The 17,844-nt window shown below is 39.8% G+C and overlaps 3 protein-coding genes across 4 annotated transcripts; 1 reads left to right on the forward strand and 2 right to left on the reverse strand.

Moving 5' to 3' along the window:
* Window positions 1-489: 489 nt before the first annotated feature.
* Window positions 490-4,109, forward strand: LOC145205314 (aquaporin-3-like). 2 transcript variants are annotated; one of them, XM_080078000.1, is made up of 8 exons: window positions 490-663; window positions 942-1,066; window positions 1,226-1,352; window positions 2,278-2,415; window positions 2,882-3,000; window positions 3,067-3,181; window positions 3,596-3,698; window positions 3,761-4,109. In XM_080078000.1, exons 1-8 carry the CDS (start codon window positions 645-647, stop codon window positions 3,975-3,977), a joined length of 963 nt encoding a protein of 320 aa, XP_079934126.1. In that variant the 5' UTR covers window positions 490-644; the 3' UTR covers window positions 3,978-4,109. The 2 variants fall into 2 exon arrangements, with proteins under 2 accessions (XP_079934126.1, XP_079934127.1); XM_080078001.1 differs by having other exon boundaries at window positions 519-663; window positions 942-1,021.
* A 531-nt stretch (window positions 4,110-4,640) lies between these two features.
* Window positions 4,641-7,002, reverse strand: LOC145204566 (protein boule-like). Its single transcript, XM_080077159.1, has 3 exons — window positions 6,907-7,002; window positions 5,866-5,976; window positions 4,641-4,721 (listed from the first exon to the last, which is right to left on the reverse strand). Exons 1-3 carry the CDS (start codon window positions 7,000-7,002, stop codon window positions 4,641-4,643), a joined length of 288 nt encoding a protein of 95 aa, XP_079933285.1.
* A 3,103-nt stretch (window positions 7,003-10,105) lies between these two features.
* On the reverse strand, window positions 10,106-17,367 carry LOC145205073 (beta,beta-carotene 15,15'-dioxygenase-like). Its single transcript, XM_080077717.1, has 10 exons — window positions 17,201-17,367; window positions 17,029-17,140; window positions 16,369-16,512; window positions 16,022-16,163; window positions 15,563-15,710; window positions 14,942-15,159; window positions 14,214-14,483; window positions 13,393-13,590; window positions 12,957-13,071; window positions 10,106-10,411 (listed from the first exon to the last, which is right to left on the reverse strand). The coding sequence occupies exons 1-10, from the start codon at window positions 17,292-17,294 to the stop codon at window positions 10,266-10,268; spliced, it is 1,587 nt and encodes a 528-aa protein (XP_079933843.1). The 5' UTR covers window positions 17,295-17,367; the 3' UTR covers window positions 10,106-10,265.
* Window positions 17,368-17,844: the final 477 nt, after the last annotated feature.

Raw genomic sequence — 17,844 nt, forward strand, 5'->3', positions numbered from 1 at the left:
GGATTGTAAACAACATGTGTACAAGAAAATAACACAGTATGTGAGTGTATAAATAACGAAAAATACAGCACAAAAGCCAGTACAAAAGCGATCAGCTCAAACTTTATTGGAAAGTTTCAGTGCATAACCAAACATGTAGTAAAAAATATTGTGTTCGTATGGATTAATTAGTAACTAGTCCTTTTTTAGGCTAACCGCAGGCAGCAACTAAATGTTTGCATAACTGCGGAATAAAAGATTTTGGTCAAAACAAATTGATTTTCTATTGCGTAGACAAATTTGCGAACCAATGTCGTCGTGTTAGCCCACAGGCTTTTCTTGTCTGGTGGGTTATCTAGTCGAGTGACCTTCAGATAGAGTAAGGTTGCGGCAAGGCCTCAGTGCTGACAGCATGCAGGACAGGGATATATCACAACATATCGAAGGCTTAACTAACGCCTCTGTGTGCTTTCTTAGCTAACTGCTAAAAGCGTTTATTGCTTAGCGGAGTTTCCATCGCAAACATGTTATAAACAGGCCCTGCGGCTAGTAAAGCTGAAAGTTGATATTTTGCTCTGAAGCTTTATGTAGTCATTTTAATTACGGTCTGTAATTGCAGAGTTTATTAAGTTTTGTTGCCTTAGTTTGTAAAATTTATAGCAGATATGGCTGATCGCGAAAAAGGTAAGTTTAAGAAAAGCTATAGTTTTAATTTCTGTTCCTAGTTTGTTAAGTAAAATGGTTTGAAATTAAAACTACAAGCAAACAACGGACAAAAACTACATAACAATCACCATTGTTCATTGTAATTGATGACTCGAGGCCATGCCTAAGAGCCCGATGTTTAAAATTTGTAGTTGCTGTTAGTTAAAGTTACAGAGTGACGGTTTGCGAGATAATAATTGCCTTGAGGAAACCTTGTAGAAATTCCAGTGCTTTATGTTAACTGAGGCGTGTTACAGAGCCCATGGCAGAACCAGTGGACCGGTTTACTACGTTCAGAAGACGAATTGCGTCACTACTTCGCATTGAAAACAATCTGGTGCGTGAAATGCTGGCGGAATTCCTAGGCACATTTATTCTCATGGTAAAACTACTTGTTTTCAAGTTTGCGTTTTTACCCTGTCTTGAAAACTTAGATAATAATGGTAGAGCACTATAAACTGGTGATATTTTTAAATTAATTCATGCATTAGTTGAATCTACATAAATGTAACAATCAAAATTTCTATATTTTTATTTCCAGGTTTTTGGCAATGGTTCCGTTGCACAAAGCGTGTTAAGTCGGGAAGCTAAAGGCACCTTCATTTCAATCAACTGGGCATTCGGCCTCGGCGTTACCATGGCGATCTACGTCACTGGAAGTGTTTCTGGTAAGAACTGATTGGCCTCAACCAGACCACGTAACAAGTTTGGTTTTGAAGTGTGTTTAATGGTGGCTTATCAAGTGCTCAGACAACAGTTTGTTTTTCGGTACGTTTGCTGAAGTCGGGGTGGCTTATAAAGATCATGTAGACTCTATCATCAGAGGTGTCCAAAGTGCGGCCCGCGGGCCAAATGCGGCCCCCGGCGGCATTTTACGTGGCCCGTGGCTGTTGTTTTCAAATTGTATTGCGTATGACCGCCATAATTTGGGTGTAGTTTTTGGGTTGTGGCGACTTCACGCAAAAGCTGTCCATGCAACTTTGTTTACCTGTGAACCGGAAGTATACATAGTTCTGACGCAACAAAATGCCACAATTTCCTCAAATAAATTTCCACAGTAAAAAACTTGGAAAAAAATCTTGGCCCGCGGGCATCTTCACCTGATGAAAATTGGCCCCTATTAAAAAAAGTTTGTAGAGCAGTGGTCGACAACCGCCGGTTCGCTGCCCGGTACCGGTCCGCGAGGAGTTCGTTACCGGGCCGTATACTTTTTCAGGTTAAATGCTTTAAAACATTTTGCTCATGTATTATATTGCTAAATATTTGTAGTTTTTGAAGGCCGGACCGCGATAAAATTTCACTTTTAAAAACGGTCCGCAGTCTAAAAAAGGTTGCCGACCCCTGATGTAGTGAATAACGCCAAAAATAAGGTCTTAACTTTTCAAAAACCTCCCTAAATGTCGGCAGTACACAATAATCTTATGTATTATATAATTAAAAACAAAACTGCCACATAACCTATGCATAGTAAAGACAGAAACAATTTCTATTCATCAGAAAAGCATCACCATGAACAAATTCATTTTTGACCCTTTAATTCGCGTCTAGTGTTTCTAGAAATATGCTAATTGCTGGTTCTTTTTTACCTCACAGGAGCTCATATCAACCCAGCAGTGTCGACGGCATTATGTTTGTTCGGAAAGTTACCTCTGTACAAGTTGCCATGTTATATTCTATCTCAAGTATTCGGCGCATTTGTGTCTGGGGCAGCGGTTTACTCGATTTACTACGGTAAGAACAAAGAAACGCAATTACAAAACCTAAATCGTCCATATCTCGATTAACGGCATTTCGACAAACTATTACTGTTTAGGTGTAAAAGGTTTTGTTTTATACAAGGTTTTCAACATGCTTTGGGTGGTAAATTTTAACTAACAGAAGTTTGGGTCTTCGCGAAAATGTTTAGAAGGACCTTTAACTTAAATTTTATCTTTAACATCTGCCAACGCGTAAACGACACAAAATTCGGGATCTGTTTTTGGTAGACCACTACGTGCCTACTTTTGTATGGCGCGTTAATATAACTCTACTTAAAACTTGCAATACTGTCAAAGCTGACATATTGAATAAACGAGTATTGCTCTTCTAGCAGTTTTTGTCAGAAATGATCGACGTTTCGACGTCCTATACAAGACGTTTTCACCAGGATAATAATGGCATACCTTGAAACACACAATTTCTGATAAATTTCTAACAGACGCATTGAATGCTTTTGATGGTGGAGTAAGGCAAGTGTTGGGACCAAACGGGACCGGTGGGATTTTCTGTACTTACCCAGCTGATTATCTCGCGATTACTGGCGGTTTATGGGATCAGGTTTGGTGAAATATTTCAATTTTCCACAAAACCTCGAAACTTTTTACCGATTTTTTTCATTCCTAGATTTTTGCAACCGCTATGTTGGTTGGAATTGTGTTTGCTGTAACGGATGAGCGGAACAACGACGTGGTTGGTGGATTGCAACCAATCATAATCGGCTTCGTGGTTTTCGTTCTAGGTAAGCTCTTATTCAAATACACGTGGAAGGAGGCGATATATAACAATAATTTTTTTTATTGCACTTCTGGGGTCTTTGATCCAATCGACTCATTGGTGTGGCCGGGACGGGCTTTTCGGGTCGGGTTTGGGTTTTATTTTGAATAAAACGGACTCGGTTCGGGCCTGACTTCACACTCGGGTTTATTTTGGAAAAGTTTTGCCAACTTTTGGGCCAGCTTTGCCTTTTTCATCGTATTTGAACCGGTTTTGCAGCTTGTACTTTTGGTGCCCGCTTTTAATTCTGAATCAGCTAACGTCCACAGAGCTTTTTACGCCTAATGTTATTTACGTTTTTTATCTGTAAATTTAATGTGTGTCATTTCTGGCACGTCTGTGTTTAAAAACCGATTTTACTTACAATTGTCATATTCAGGTCTGTCATACGGAGTGAACTGTGGGTACGCTATTAACCCCGCCCGAGACTTTGGACCCCGGTTATTCACCTACTTTGCCGGATGGGGCAACGCAGTGTTTACGTATGTATAAAGGGTAATCCCCTTGTGCCCCACCTTAACCAATTCACCCCTTATTGGTGCAGGGAGCCGGGTGGCATGCATTGGTGGTGGGTCCCAATTGTGGGTCCTCTCATAGGAGGGTCCCTTGGAGCTGTGATATACAAACTTGTCGTAGGAGTTCACTTACCCCGAAAAACCCGTCATGATTCTGAGGTCATTTATGCAGAGGAAAGTAACAATATGGTTTGCGACGATTACACGGATTGCACTGATCAAAGACCTGTCCTCACAAAATTGTGATTTATTTGTTTGTTTTTTGATTACACATTATAATATTTCTATTGCAATTTACATTGATATTACATCTTGTTCAAGTTTGAAAATGCAGTCGTTAGTTTTCAACCGTGAAAATAAACCTAAACCCCAACATTACATCTGTGTTTCACTACAGGAACGCTACAGACAATTTAGTAGCTTGATTTCATAACTGTCGGAGTAGCGCATAAGCTCTATCATAGGCATTTCAATGTTTTGCGATTTTGCTTTTTTGATCAATCTATAAGTTACTTGACTTTTGCAAGTCACAGAAATACAGCCGAAGTTATAACGTTTTTATTTTCCTGTAAATTGTGAGCACTTGCGCGATGAATCATAGTTCTATACAAACACAAAAACTTGCTAGTAAAATAAATGTAGGGTCTTTCGCCTGATAAATCTTATCCGAGTAAGATCAAAGCCGTTTTTACATCATGTACTAAATACTGCAGTCTACGTAGTAATTTTGGCGAAACAATGCTTTTAACTTTTCCTGCTACAAGTGAAGAGCTAAACAGAACTAGCAATCACTATTTGTGGAACTGCTTTATTTACAATTTTTTACAATTAACTTGAAACCAACTGCGAAATAAGTCTTTCAACAAAACATTAAAACTGAAAACGAAACTGAAACACGAACAGAACTTTCTACTGAAAAGTCGGTCTTGGTTTGTTGCGGAAAAATGCAGGTGATATTCGAAGAAGCCTTCCTCTGACGTAAAATTCAAACTGCAAAAAAATCAACGAGGTTAATAAGGTTTTGCGGCCCGTGTCTTGCTTTTGCGTTAAAGGTCTTAATTTAAAAGCATCCAGTCAATAAATGATGACAGAGCACTCTGTTGCGACGTAGCTCAGTGGTTCCCAACCTTCTTTGTCTTGTGCACCCTTTTAGTCGATATTCAAATCTAATTCTACCCCTACAAATTTAGTTTGCTAAAATATTGTTTACATTAACATTTTAATGTGTATCTTAGAACAAAAATTAAACTCTCGATTATAAGCTTAAATCGATTATACGAGAACTTTTTTTCCTCAGCTCATATATGACAAATGCAGCAATAACTCATAGCACAGACAACCAGTAAGAGATTATTATTGTGACACAATTTCCCCCCTACAAATTACTAAATTCCCCCCTAGTGGGAATTCCACCCTGGTTGGGAACCACTGACGTAGCCTATGAGGTCTCATCACTGCAGCTGGTGACAAGAGATCGGTTGTATTGGCTAACAAACTAGTGTCGTAAGGTGGTTACATTAGATCAACAGTTCTCAAACTGGGGTCCGCGGTCCCTTTGGGGTCTACCACACGATTTCAGATGGACCGCGAGGAGCTTAAAGTATTTCTACAAACTTATGTTATGTCACATCTTGCAAGCGTATAAGTAAGGAATTATTCAGACAAATGAGTTTGGTTGACAAGAAGTGGTCCATTGCTTCATTTTTCAGTAACAAACAGAGGCGATTGTTGGCGCACTATATGTATATTGTTTTAGTCTTGTTTGTGACGTAATAAATTGCCCTCGGAACATTCCCACGCAATCTCAAGAAAAGTGATCTTAAGAATCTAAAATAAATTCATTCAGCATGTTGTTGTGGTAATACTTTCAAAAAGAATAAAGATTCGACAGTTTTGTTTTGCCAAGGTATTTTTAGTTTTATAAATATATTTTGCTTGGACCGCAAGTGTTCAAAAAAATTACCAAGGGACCGTTATGACAAAAAATTTAAAAAGCTTGAGAACCGCTAAGCTGCACTGATGAGACCTTATAGGTAAACAGTGTGCACAATTCCATGTTATAATATTACTTGGGAAATAGTTATCCAAAATTTCCATTTATCAACACACACAGATTTATTTCACACAATATTACCCGTTCACTCAACAGAGCCTGTGCAGTTTCGCGGTGTTTGAAAGTGACGAACGCGTAGGAATTCCAGGTACCTTGATTGATAATGTTTACTATAGCAACTGGTCCGCAAACCTGTGAAGTCGAAAAATGTTGTCTGTCTTCGAATGAGTGGAGGCTTAATTGGTCTGCAAAGACCTTATACACATGGGCGCCGGCAGAAAATTTTGCAAGAGGGGGCAAATCTTGGCTCATACTTTACCGCATCAAAAATTTTTTACATATGAAGGTATAAATCGTGTACTTCACAATTGAGTTGCCTAAAGGTTAAATCATTAAACGATTTCACGAATCCCCGCGCTGCCACTTTAATTAGGTTTGCTGCAAAATATGTTAAATTAAGGTACACTGAAACTCCAAGGGGGGTCAAGTGCCCCCTCTTGCCCCTACGTGCCGGCGCCCATGCTTATACAAGTTTTGTTTTTCCTTCAATACAACTTTGTTAAGAAATATGACAGCTCATATATGGTGGTTAATTGTAATTCTGGACGTATATTTTCACACAAACCTTGGCAAGGAAACCTAAGTTTGCCGACTGAGTGGTACCAACCGAATCAAAACATTTCAGAGCTTTCACTTGCAATCACTAATCGATTTACAAACGTATAATCTCCAGTGTAACAACGCAGTCTAATATATAAGCTGTTGCTGCCAGGTATAATATCAACTATCAAGAGCTCTTCTGAGAATTGTACGTTTGCACCGACGTTTCGACATCCTATACAGGTCGCCTTCATAAGGGTAAATAACACTAAATGCGCGTAGTATAGTGCACGTGCACACCGAGTTTAGGTATTTGTGTAAAAACCATCATTACATCCATTCTAAAAAAAGTCAAGTATTCAAAAGCCTGTTTTCACTACTTGCAACTATTCCATGCATCCTGATATCAAGTTCATCATCCAAAAATTCCCACCACAGGGTAAATGACAAAGCAATCTAATGCAAATTTGAGAAGCTTCAACCTAAAAATGTACAGCAACACAGCTTTTTTAACTCACTTACCTCAAACATTTGTTGCAATTCTGATTCGGTTGTTTGTTGGTCGATACCACCGACAAAAATTCTTCCAGGAATGCAATCTTCAATACTTAACTCCATTTCGCATTTAACTTTGAAAGAATAGCCGTTAAAATCTGCCAAATGTCTATAAATTAGCCACTAGTTCGTGAAACTGTGGAATTGTTTTTTGAAACCTGGATTCGTTCCAATTCCGCGTTACAATCGTGTCCTCTTGTTGAACTTTTACATTCACACTGACTGGTGCCGATGTGACAAGAATTTAACAGTTTTGTGTTTATAATTTCGTTTATACCGAAAGTTTAAGATTAACACGAGCAATTTGCAAGTGGTATTTTAAAAAGTTATATAGTTTACAGTTTACACAATAATATAAAAGCATTTGTTATAAACTCAGTAGCTAGTATGTCGTTTTCAGCACCTGAATGCCTACATTAACACAATGTATCCATTTATGTACAGCTAGAACAGTGGTTCTTTTTGCCTCTTTGCCTGCGGAGCCTTTTCGATACTGTTTTCTAATTGCAGACCCCTTTGAAAATTTCTGTATATTTTGTCCTTTTTTATTAACCAGCAACCAAAACAGGCTGCAGAATATACAAACCACGTTTGTTCCAGGACCAAAATTTAAATCCTTTTGTCTGGGTTGCGACATCGGAAATCAGCAAGAAAGAGCCATTATATTGTGATGTGATGTTACAATTTATGTCTCTTGCATCACAATGGCGTAAATATGTCACAATGTATTTTGGTTTATCGCCTATGATGCTATTTTAAAACGCGATTTATCAATCTCGTTGTGCGCGAATTAGGAAGTTGTCGCGGACCCCCTGGAAACACTTGGCGGACCCCCGATTAAAAACCACTGAGCTAGAAGATTTATCTATCTTTTTAAACTGATACACGAAATACACTTGCTTTTATTGCTACCTCCTAGTTATCGTGCTGTCATTGTTAATCAATTGTTTGAGACGCAGGATGTTATGTTTCAACTCACCCGCAAGAGATAACAGATTTTTTGGGCGTTTCTTCAAAATACCTTCTAGGGTCTAGGGGCCGCGATCTCTTAGTGGTGGATTTGTACGCATTAAAGACATCTCTAACCGTTATCTGTTTTATGGTAGTCTCCTCAAATGCCTCTCTTGTGTCAGGCATACACACAAGCTCCCTGAGGACACTGAGGACCACTGTGATCAACATTAGTTGTGCACGCTGTGGTCACACACCAGTTTATGTGCAGCATGGATTTTTATGTGCCTGGGCATACACACAAGCTCCCTGAGAACACTGAGGACCACTATGAGCAACATTAGTTGTGCACGCTGTGGCCACACACCAGTTTTTGTGCAGCATGGATTTTTATGTGCCTGGGCATACACACAAGCTCCCTGAGAACACTGAGGACCACTATGAGCAACATTAGTTGTGCACGCTGTGGCCACACACCAGTTTTTGTGCAGCATGGATTTTTATGTGCCTGGGCATACACACAAGCTCCCTGAGAACACTGAGGACCACTATGAGCAACATTAGTTGTGCACGCTGTGGTCACACACCAGTTTATGTGCAGCATGGATTTTTATGTGTCAGGCATACACACAAGCTCCCTGAGGACACTGAGGACCACTGTGATCAACATTAGTTGTGCACGCTGTGGTCACACACCAGTTTATGTGCAGCATGGATTTTTATGTGCCTGGGCATACACACAAGCTCCCTGAGAACACTGAGGACCACTATGAGCAACATTAGTTGTGCACGCTGTGGCCACACACCAGTTTATGTGCAGCATGGATTTTTATGTGCCTGGGCATACACACAAGCTCCCTGAGAACACTGAGGACCACTATGAGCAACATTAGTTGTGCACGCTGTGGTCACACACCAGTTTATGTGCAGCATGGATTTTTATGTGCCTGGGCATACACACAAGCTCCCTGAGAACACTGAGGACCACTGTGATCAACATTAGATGTGGACGCTGTGGTCACACACCAGTTTATGTGCAGCATGGATTTTTATGTGCCTGGGCATACACACAAGCTCCCTGAGAACACTGAGGACCACTATGAGCAACATTAGTTGTGCACGCTGTGGCCACACACCAGTTTATGTGCAGCATGGATTTTTATGTGCCTGGGCATACACACAAGCTCCCTGAGAACACTGAGGACCACTATGAGCAACATTAGTTGTGCACGCTGTGGTCACACACCAGTTTATGTGCAGCATGGATTTTTATGTGCCTGGGCATACACACAAGCTCCCTGAGAACACTGAGGACCACTGTGATCAACATTAGATGTGGACGCTGTGGTCACACACCAGTTTATGTGCAGCATGGATTTTTATGTGCCTGGGCATACATACCAGCTCCCTGAGAACACTGAGGACCACTGTGAGCAACATTAGATGTACATGCTGTGGCCACACACCAGTTTATGTGCAGCATGGATTTTTATGTGCCTGGGCATACATACCAGCTCCCTGAGAACACTGAGGACCACTGTCAGCAACATTAGATGTACATGCTGTGGCCACACACCAGTTTATGTGCAGCATGGATTTTTATGTGCCTGGGCATACACACAATCTCCCTGAGAACACTGAGGACCACTGTCAGCAACATTAGATGTACATGCTGTGGCCACACACCAGTTTATGTGCAGCATGGATTTTTATGTGCCTGGGCATACATACCAGCTCCCTGAGAACACTGAGGACCACTGTCAGCAACATTAGATGTACATGCTGTGGCCACACACCAGTTTATGTGCAGCATGGATTTTTATGTGCCTGGGCATACATACCAGCTCCCTGAGAACACTGAGGACCACTGTCAGCAACATTAGATGTACATGCTGTGGCCACACACCAGTTTATGTGCAGCATGGATTTTTATGTGCCTGGGCATACACACAATCTCCCTGAGAACACTGAGGACCACTGTCAGCAACATTAGATGTACATGCTGTGGCCACACACCAGTTTATGTGCAGCATGGATTTTTATGTGCCTGGGCATACATACCAGCTCCCTGAGAACACTGAGGACCACTGTCAGCAACATTAGATGTACATGCTGTGGCCACACACCAGTTTATGTGCAGCATGGATTTTTATGTGTCTGGACATACACACAAGCTCCCTGAGAACACTTACCACCATTTGACTTCAAACCTTGATCAAATGTAACATGGTGATTTTATTTACCATTTTTAATGAAATACAAGACGCGAAGCACAATGATAAGCTATTTCGAGTACAGAAAGCAAAGTACAACTGTCTCACAGTACTAGATTGGCAGTACACAACATATAATGGTCAGTTATTACAAAAAGTGATTTAACTTCGAGGGACAAAGATTCCATGGACATCTGGGGGAATATTGGCATCAAAATGAACCCTTGCGACCTCCTTGAATGTTTTTGCGTCCAACATCAAAAGGAATGGATTGCCCGTTTCGCAAATAATGCTTGACATCAAAATACCTAAAAAAACAAAAAATAAAACAACCTTAAAACAAAGTATTTTGCCATTACCAGTAAATTTTAAATTTTAAAGTAATTATTTCTATGTCTTTGTTGTGAAGTAACAATAAGCTTGATGACGCGATAAAAAGATTGTTGCAAATGAAAAACAATTTAAAACAAAGAAAAGTAAACTAATTTAGAAAATAAATCTTGGAGTTTTTATACTTGGATTTATCGAGAACAAATTCATGGAGGGTAAACCGAAACGTATAAAGCTACCAAGATACTTAGAGCCTCTGGAAATGACAAAACGAGTTAGTCAAGAAAACGTTGGGCAGCAGGAACGACAACAGGATAAAAATAACTGCTCATGTTCAAAGTTTGGCTGTAACTGTAATCCTTTGGACATAGATGACCGTTTAACAGACAGCGAAAAATGCAAATTGCTGTGTATATCGAATATAAATGACCCATACCAGTGGACAGGGGTACGAGATTTGCCAAGTGACATTCTGAGAGATTCTTTCGGCGAATCTGAAGCTTCTTTTAATTCAGAAGAAAATTCGAGATCTCCAAGAGACGAAATTGCGGCGTTTTTGAACCAAGATGACAACGGTTAGCTGAAAACTGGTATGTGAAACAATTTATCACTAAAATACTTCTTTTTAGACCTCAAGATAGTTGGCGTCGGTTTAAAGACTGGAAGAGGCCATTTTCAGGAGTTAGAACACTTTGCAAACGTCAGGTATTTGTGACCAAAGTAAGCAAAAAACGTCTTTGACTAGAAATAAATATTTTTGCATAGAGTCGCGAAATCTGGCCTTGCGTTCGAAGTTACCATGGATTCCCTGCAATCCAGGAATGAGAAAGAACCTAAGAGAATTTCTCCACTTGCAAAATACGACATCCTCTCATATGCCAGGCCCACAAATAATAAAGTTAGCGCTGAACAACTGGAATGCAAGTTAAGAAATGCCGAAGTTCGGAGAAAGGTAAAAAGCATTTTTTCGTAGCTAAATTGACTTGACTTAGATTTTTGGATGATTGCCCAACTTCGGGATTTTAAATATTAACTTAGCAATCAACTATCTAAAAATATACATGCTAGTACACCATTGAACTATGTTTATCACTTCGTTAGTGCTGGTAGCCGCGCAAGTTTGTTATGTGCTTTAATGCTTTTGTCGGTTTATAAGAAATTTGTCGTTCCAGATATGCCATTATCCCGATAAAGGCGTCTTGTATGAGAGGGCAAACCGTCGATTATTTATAATAAAACTGCTGGTAGCGCATTACTCGTTTACATACAGGCTAAATTGGCTGAACGAACCGCCCACTGCAAGACAATGGTGGGAAAATATCGTCAACGCGTCCAGCAGGTTGAAAAGCTGGACAGAGAAAGACACGAAATCGGAGTAGGAAGAATCAACAAAAGAATCGACCTCGCTAATGACAGAAGGGAAAAGTTTTACGCAAGAAGTAACGAAAGATGCAGAGTCAGAAATGCCAGAATCGCTGAGCTGCTGGTGTGTATTAAATGTTGCATTCCAGAAGGATTTGTGTTTTTAGATGCCAAGGAACGCCAGAAATGGCTTGATAAAAGCAATTACTGGCAAAGAAACTGTAGTAGAAAACCTTTTTGTTTCAGGCGTTTTGGTAGCCGTTTTCATCGTAGCCAGTAAAATATTAAAATAGGAATCAGCAAGCAATAGTGGTTTTAAATTTGGTTTGAAAACTGAAACTGTTAAATCTTGTTACTTAGGAACTTCGGAGAAACCGAGTCGAAACTCTGGCCAAGTTAGAAGAAGATTATCTGAGAGTTACTCCTGATTCCCACCACAGCTGCGGAGAAGCAGGGTAATTATTATGTTTATCTCAACTTTTACTGTACAAAGACTGTACATACGACAGGCATATTTGCGGCCAAATCAAACCTGAACACTTGAGATATTAGAATTCAATTGACCGTAACTTCATTGTTTCAGGCTTAATCGTAATCAAAAACCGACGTCACTGGAAATTCCCACAGAAATCACAAGAGAAGCACCACAAGGTGGCAGTACGGAGTCCTCGTCTCCATCGTCATCAACTACAACACCACTAGCGGCAGGAGACGGAAGGGATTCAGTTTTCCAGTAGAAATAAATAAGGCAAATGTAGTGGACGTAAACCCACATTATTCTGCCGGCTAAACGCTGCTCTATACCGATGAATGTTTTACGAAAAACCGATACTTTGTTGGTAGATATCTACAGTGTTTATGGTAAACTAAATATGAACAGTTGTATGTATTTTTACTTATCTATGAAATTTCCTACAGTATTGTACTTTTTTGCTATCATTTATTTTATCTTTTTCCCTATACATTCTCATTGTATTTGCTAATAAAAATGTATTCCTCCAATATAGAATATTAGTTGTCAAGTTTGGCTAAACAACAGCAAATTATGCCATCACTTAAGATTCGTAAATTTAGCTTCATGGGCACGAACAGGCAACTGTGTAGTGCTAAGGAATCGGTTTATATTCTACTTTTATCTCACTACAAACATTTTCTTCTTACCATCCTCTTCATCCGTGGCACCAGGTCTGTTCACAAACACAGGTTGATTCGCCCAGCAACCTTTCTCTTGCCACATTGCAACTCTCTGCTTGCTCTCAACGTCGATCTTTGCGAGCTGTGAAAGAAATGGATAATGTCACACACACTTATAACACAATACCTACATACTTGTTACAAGACAACCATGATATTAAACCTATTAAATGCTACAAGCGATCTGAAGACTCGTACTACAACCAAAAACTTAAGACAAAGTAAGAAAAAGTCAATTTTTTACGGGTATTATTTAATGAGGCACTTAAGCCTTTTTAGAACACGCTTTTCCACTTAAGCCTTTCTAGGACACACCAACTGATGCGCCAAACAGGTTACTATTACCATTACTGCATGACAAGCTGTTTCAACTATAAAACAAGTCGTAAGAAACCCGTCTTACCATCTCTCCAGGGGGAAGTTTGTGTCCTCCGGGTGAGTAGAAGTACTTGTACTTCCTCCCTGTGAATTGGTTGTTGACGATCGGATATTCAGTTCCTGTTGTGATATTTTCCGGTTTGCAGTAAATCACTCCGCTCTTTTCCACTTCAGCAGTGCACGATGTGCCTTGAAGACTGATGAGGTTACCAGAGGCCGACGACTGAAAATCGATAAAAAAAAAACAGTAACTTAAATCATCTTAAACCTCTCTGTGTGTTCAACCGAAGGTTCAAGTAGTTGGTTTTGCTCAATAGCACTTAAAAAAATGCTTATATATCGATCAGAATTGTCTTTCAAACGGACGGTTTAATAAGTTGGGATATGCTAAGTACAAAATCCTGGGTCACGTGGCAAACGTAATCTCCTGTCACGTGACTAGGTTGCTTGGATTGTGGGTCACGTGACATATTTAGTTACATGTGGCGTGACAAACGTTAATCTAGAAGTCACGCGATAACGTTGATGCTGTAAAACTAATTGCCACGTTAGGCAAAATTTCCATCAGATCTCGTATAGTACACAACTTTCCACCCACATCAGCTTAAACAGCATATAGACACTGATGGGATTCAGCCGGTTCGCACCGGTTCTATAGAACCGTCTCACGAAATTTTATGAGATCAGCGAACCGGTTAGCATTACTGGTAACTGTCAATGGGCTTTTTGTAACAGAATCGGCTGAAAAATATGACTTTTGTGATAGAACCGGCTGATAAAAAAATTATAATCCTACAACTGGATTAAGATTAATCAGCTTTTGCTCGCACATTATCCCTTGCTCACCGTATTTTCAACGAGCGGCATCACCACGCGGATGGCGCGAACCGATATCTCATCTGCTTCGAACATCTTGGCGAACTCGACTGGGGATTTTTCGAGATTCGCCATAATAAATTTGTCGTAGAACCCGTTCTTGGTGTAACAGCACAAGTCGAGAACCACGTGGTCGCCGTCCTCGTATGCATTGATATGGTGGTAAACTATGAGGGGGTCGGTTGTGAAAGTCACTGGGAATTGTTTTCCGGTTTTCTTGTTGATCAAGTAGATGTTGGTCTATCCAAGGAGAATAAAAGATTGAATGTAAGTTAGTTAAGACATGTTTGATGGATTTAGTCCACAAAATAGTTGCATAAAACTGGGACTACAGAAACAATTATGCTTTGTAACAGTACACCTCGGTCAAACCGGATTCGGTTAATCCGTATCTTCGCCTAATTCGGACAAAACTTGAAGTACAAATGATTTGTAATGTGGTATAAGACTTCAACTAATCGACATCAGTTAATCCGTATCTTCGCCTAATCTGGACAAACGTTTTGGTCCAAACGGGTCCGGATTAACGGAGGTTTGTGTTGGGCAAAAAGCAAATCCTCCCTTCTGTATTATGTTGTTTATTCAGCAGAGAGGAATCAACTCACGCATTAAGTGTTTAATCGCAATAAATATATTTATGTCTTGGTGTGATTTGTGGCAAACATGTGCTCCGCTAAAAACTCAGTAATCGCATTTACCTTCGTGTCAGGGAGGGGCTCAATACAATCGCTGTAGCACATGTGTCTGAGATGGGCGACGGCCATCTTGGGAATGTCGATCTTGAGAGGCATCTCCACGAACACCGCGTAATTCTCCGTCATAGCGAAACTATGATGATATGATGGACTCACTCTCCAACTTGAATCGATACTACAAACTGCTTCTGATTTCGACAGGATCTCGTCCAAGGAAGTTCCTGCAAATAAGACGAAACGTTATACCTTGCGATTGGTCAAAACAACGGGTCTTTTTAAAAAAGAAAATCGGATTTTATCCGAAGAAAAATACAGTCTGTGACTACATCATTGGACGTCAATAATTTGTGGCAAATTGCCCTTGTTAAATTTGTAATAGCAGGGATTTTGTAGTCCCGTCACATAACGCTTTACAATACGGTGTAGCGGCAGCGCGTTCAGTCATTATCCACCAATTGTGCCATGCATCCACTTTTATGCTCTCCATAACGTTTCAACTTTGCGCAGCTATTTCCGACTTGGTAATTGTTTTAGCGCAATTGTGTCGCCATGTGGGCTTTCACCAAGCGAAATAAACACAACTCAACTCATTTAATCGAGATAAAAAACCGTTACAATTTATACCTGGAGCAGCAGCGGGCAACTTGAGCAAATTGTATTTGGTTCTTCCCATGTTGAATATGGAACTACTGAATGTGTAAGTTGTGCCGTCAGCGTCAATTAGTGGATGGGAAGACATAATGTTGATAGGGAGATGCTTGGACAAGTCAACCTGGGATTAAAAAATATATTATTACTTTGAATAAGTATTAAGATTTTGTGTTGTTACTTTTAGAAAAACATGAAGCAGGAAGATATTTATTGGCACGAGCTTGATTGTGTTAAGTCGTAATTTGGTGTGTTGAAAAATATTCGTCTAGTATTCACTGGTGAATATAAATACTCAATGATTGTTTTTATGGTTTTATGAAATAGACGTCACAGACTTTAAATGTTGTTGCACAGCCCATAAATATATTTGAGGTAACAATTTTTTAGGGTTTATTTAGCGCCAAAGCCATTTTATTTTCAATCAGGTTTTACCTTGTCCAGAGTCTCCAAAGTCTCCGGATGCATTTGTCGAACAAAATTGCTTTCTGTGATGGCGAAAATGTTTCCACCCAAGTTGAGGAAATTAATCAGACAATTGTCGGTCAGCTCCGGCATCGAAAGCATGGACTTGACTCTGTAACGTAACAAAGCGACGATAAAAAAGTGTTTATTAAATGTTTCTTTGGTTTAATGAAGCTAAAAATATTGAAAAGTTGGTACAAGTTTTGTCAGGTTGTTAATGCAACAAAGCGGCGTTGAAAAGTGTCCGTTGATTGTTGTTTAGTGTTACGAATAGAAAATAATGACGAAACTTGTTACCAGCTACATTTTAAACTTACTTTCCAAAAATTCCGCTAGAGGCAGGCTGCGTGGTTGTCCCGAACTCAGCCACCACGACTCGACCCGCAGCTGTGTTTTTCTGCAGACTGTCACCGACCACCAACCGACTCAGGTACGTGGCCTTGCCATCCTCGATCGAGAACCTGCAAACAATTTAACGTATAAGCAACTCAAAGTAAGTGGGCTAAACAGATTGCCAAATTTGCGACTAAATACAATGTCAAATTATCTTTTACTGACATATAGAACAATTGCAGTTCTTTATACAACATCAACAACATTTTACGGTGAATGGGACAGATTAAAACTTAGTTTAAGTGCAGTACGCCAGGCCCATTGAAGGCGCTATACCGAATCAGCTGGTCACCAAGCATTCACCACCACATGGCAAGGCGTAGACTAGAAAAATCTAGGCTGTGGTGGGATTCGAACCCATGACAGGAGTCTTAGTTCAAAGTGGTACTGTAAAGTTTAATTACACTTATAGAAGTTAATAATAAAGAGGCAAATGCTTCAGACTCAAAATCAGTAAACACAAAGTATTTAAAAATCGAGATGTATATTTCGTCTATGCAAGCATCGTCAGTCTTTAAAACCAGCAAACAACAAAGGTTAACCTGTGATGAGCATTTATATTTACTAGTATAAGTTAAGCTTACTTTCTGGCCAGCGCCATCCCGTCGAACCAATGTTTCACACTTTCCTCGCGAAAATGTACCACACCGGGTCCGTTTTTGTACCAGGTACCATTCACCCAGCTGGGAATCTCCCCTGAAATGCAAACGTGACAAATTTATTCGAATCCACGACTCGCTTTACGTTTTAACTTACCTGTAACTTTGCCTGGAACCGGTTCTTCATATTCAACGGTCTTTGATGCCTCCAAAGTGGTCACGTGAGGAAATGACGTAACTGGGCAATCCATAATGGCTATATTGCGTCACAATGATTAACTATGACAAGATTATGAATATTTTCAGCTGCATGAAAAGGCATAAGATCGTTAATTTGCTTATAGTTACAAAACTGAGGTTTAAAATGGTAATGTTCCAAGGTTAGCTGGGCTCTTTTTATTACAAAACTGAACGAAGTACATACTTGCCCCATACTTAAACATCATCAGTTATTGTGCAAAACAAACTATTTAAACATCAGTTATTGTGCTTTTATACACAAATTTGAAACTTTCAAAATAATTTGTTAGTAAAAAGTAATCTTTCTACTAACAATGATAAACCAAGGTTAACAAGTGACACTGCTATATTTTCGTAGACAAGCACTGCATTCAAGTAACAGTCAGTCTGCAAGCCCTGCCGTTGGATACCAGACGTGCATCTCATCTAACTACAATCGTTGTCCGCCGTATTTTTATCAGACACAGCTGGAAGTCCCTTTTTCTATTCGTTGCCTTGATTTAAATCTGCTTGTGGGTGACACTAATACCTCCAAAATCCTGAGAGCCACTTGAACAAAAT

Source organism: Phallusia mammillata, chromosome 8 (genome assembly GCF_965637545.1).
Source record: "Phallusia mammillata chromosome 8, kaPhaMamm4.hap1.1, whole genome shotgun sequence".
Lineage (NCBI taxonomy): Eukaryota > Metazoa > Chordata > Ascidiacea > Phlebobranchia > Ascidiidae > Phallusia > Phallusia mammillata.

What these genes read in the sequence shown, in the direction of transcription:
- LOC145205073 (XM_080077717.1), bottom strand. Translation starts at nt 17,294, where the DNA reads ATGGATTGCCCAGTTACGTCATTTCCTCACGTGACCACTTTGGAGGCA. An exon ending in GGGATGGCGCTGGCCAGAAA is followed by an intron (nt 16,513 to 17,028) that starts GTAAGCTTAACT and finishes AATTGTTTGCAG; the next exon opens with GTTCTCGATCGAGGATGGCA. An exon ending in TGCCACGGATGAAGAGGATG is followed by an intron (nt 10,412 to 12,956) that starts GTAAGAAGAAAA and finishes TTGTTTTTTTAG; the next exon opens with GTATTTTGATGTCAAGCATT.
- LOC145204566 (XM_080077159.1), bottom strand. Translation starts at nt 7,002, where the DNA reads ATGGAGTTAAGTATTGAAGATTGCATTCCTGGAAGAATTTTTGTCGGT. An exon ending in AATTGCAACAAATGTTTGAG is followed by an intron (nt 5,977 to 6,906) that starts GTAAGTGAGTTA and finishes TCGACTTCACAG; the next exon opens with GTTTGCGGACCAGTTGCTAT. An exon ending in AGGCTCTGTTGAGTGAACGG is followed by an intron (nt 4,722 to 5,865) that starts GTAATATTGTGT and finishes ATTTTTTTGCAG; the next exon opens with TTTGAATTTTACGTCAGAGG.
- LOC145205314 (XM_080078000.1), top strand. An exon ending in GGTTTACTCGATTTACTACG is followed by an intron (nt 2,416 to 2,881) that starts GTAAGAACAAAG and finishes AATTTCTAACAG; the next exon opens with ACGCATTGAATGCTTTTGAT. An exon ending in CTGGCGGTTTATGGGATCAG is followed by an intron (nt 3,001 to 3,066) that starts GTTTGGTGAAAT and finishes TTTCATTCCTAG; the next exon opens with ATTTTTGCAACCGCTATGTT.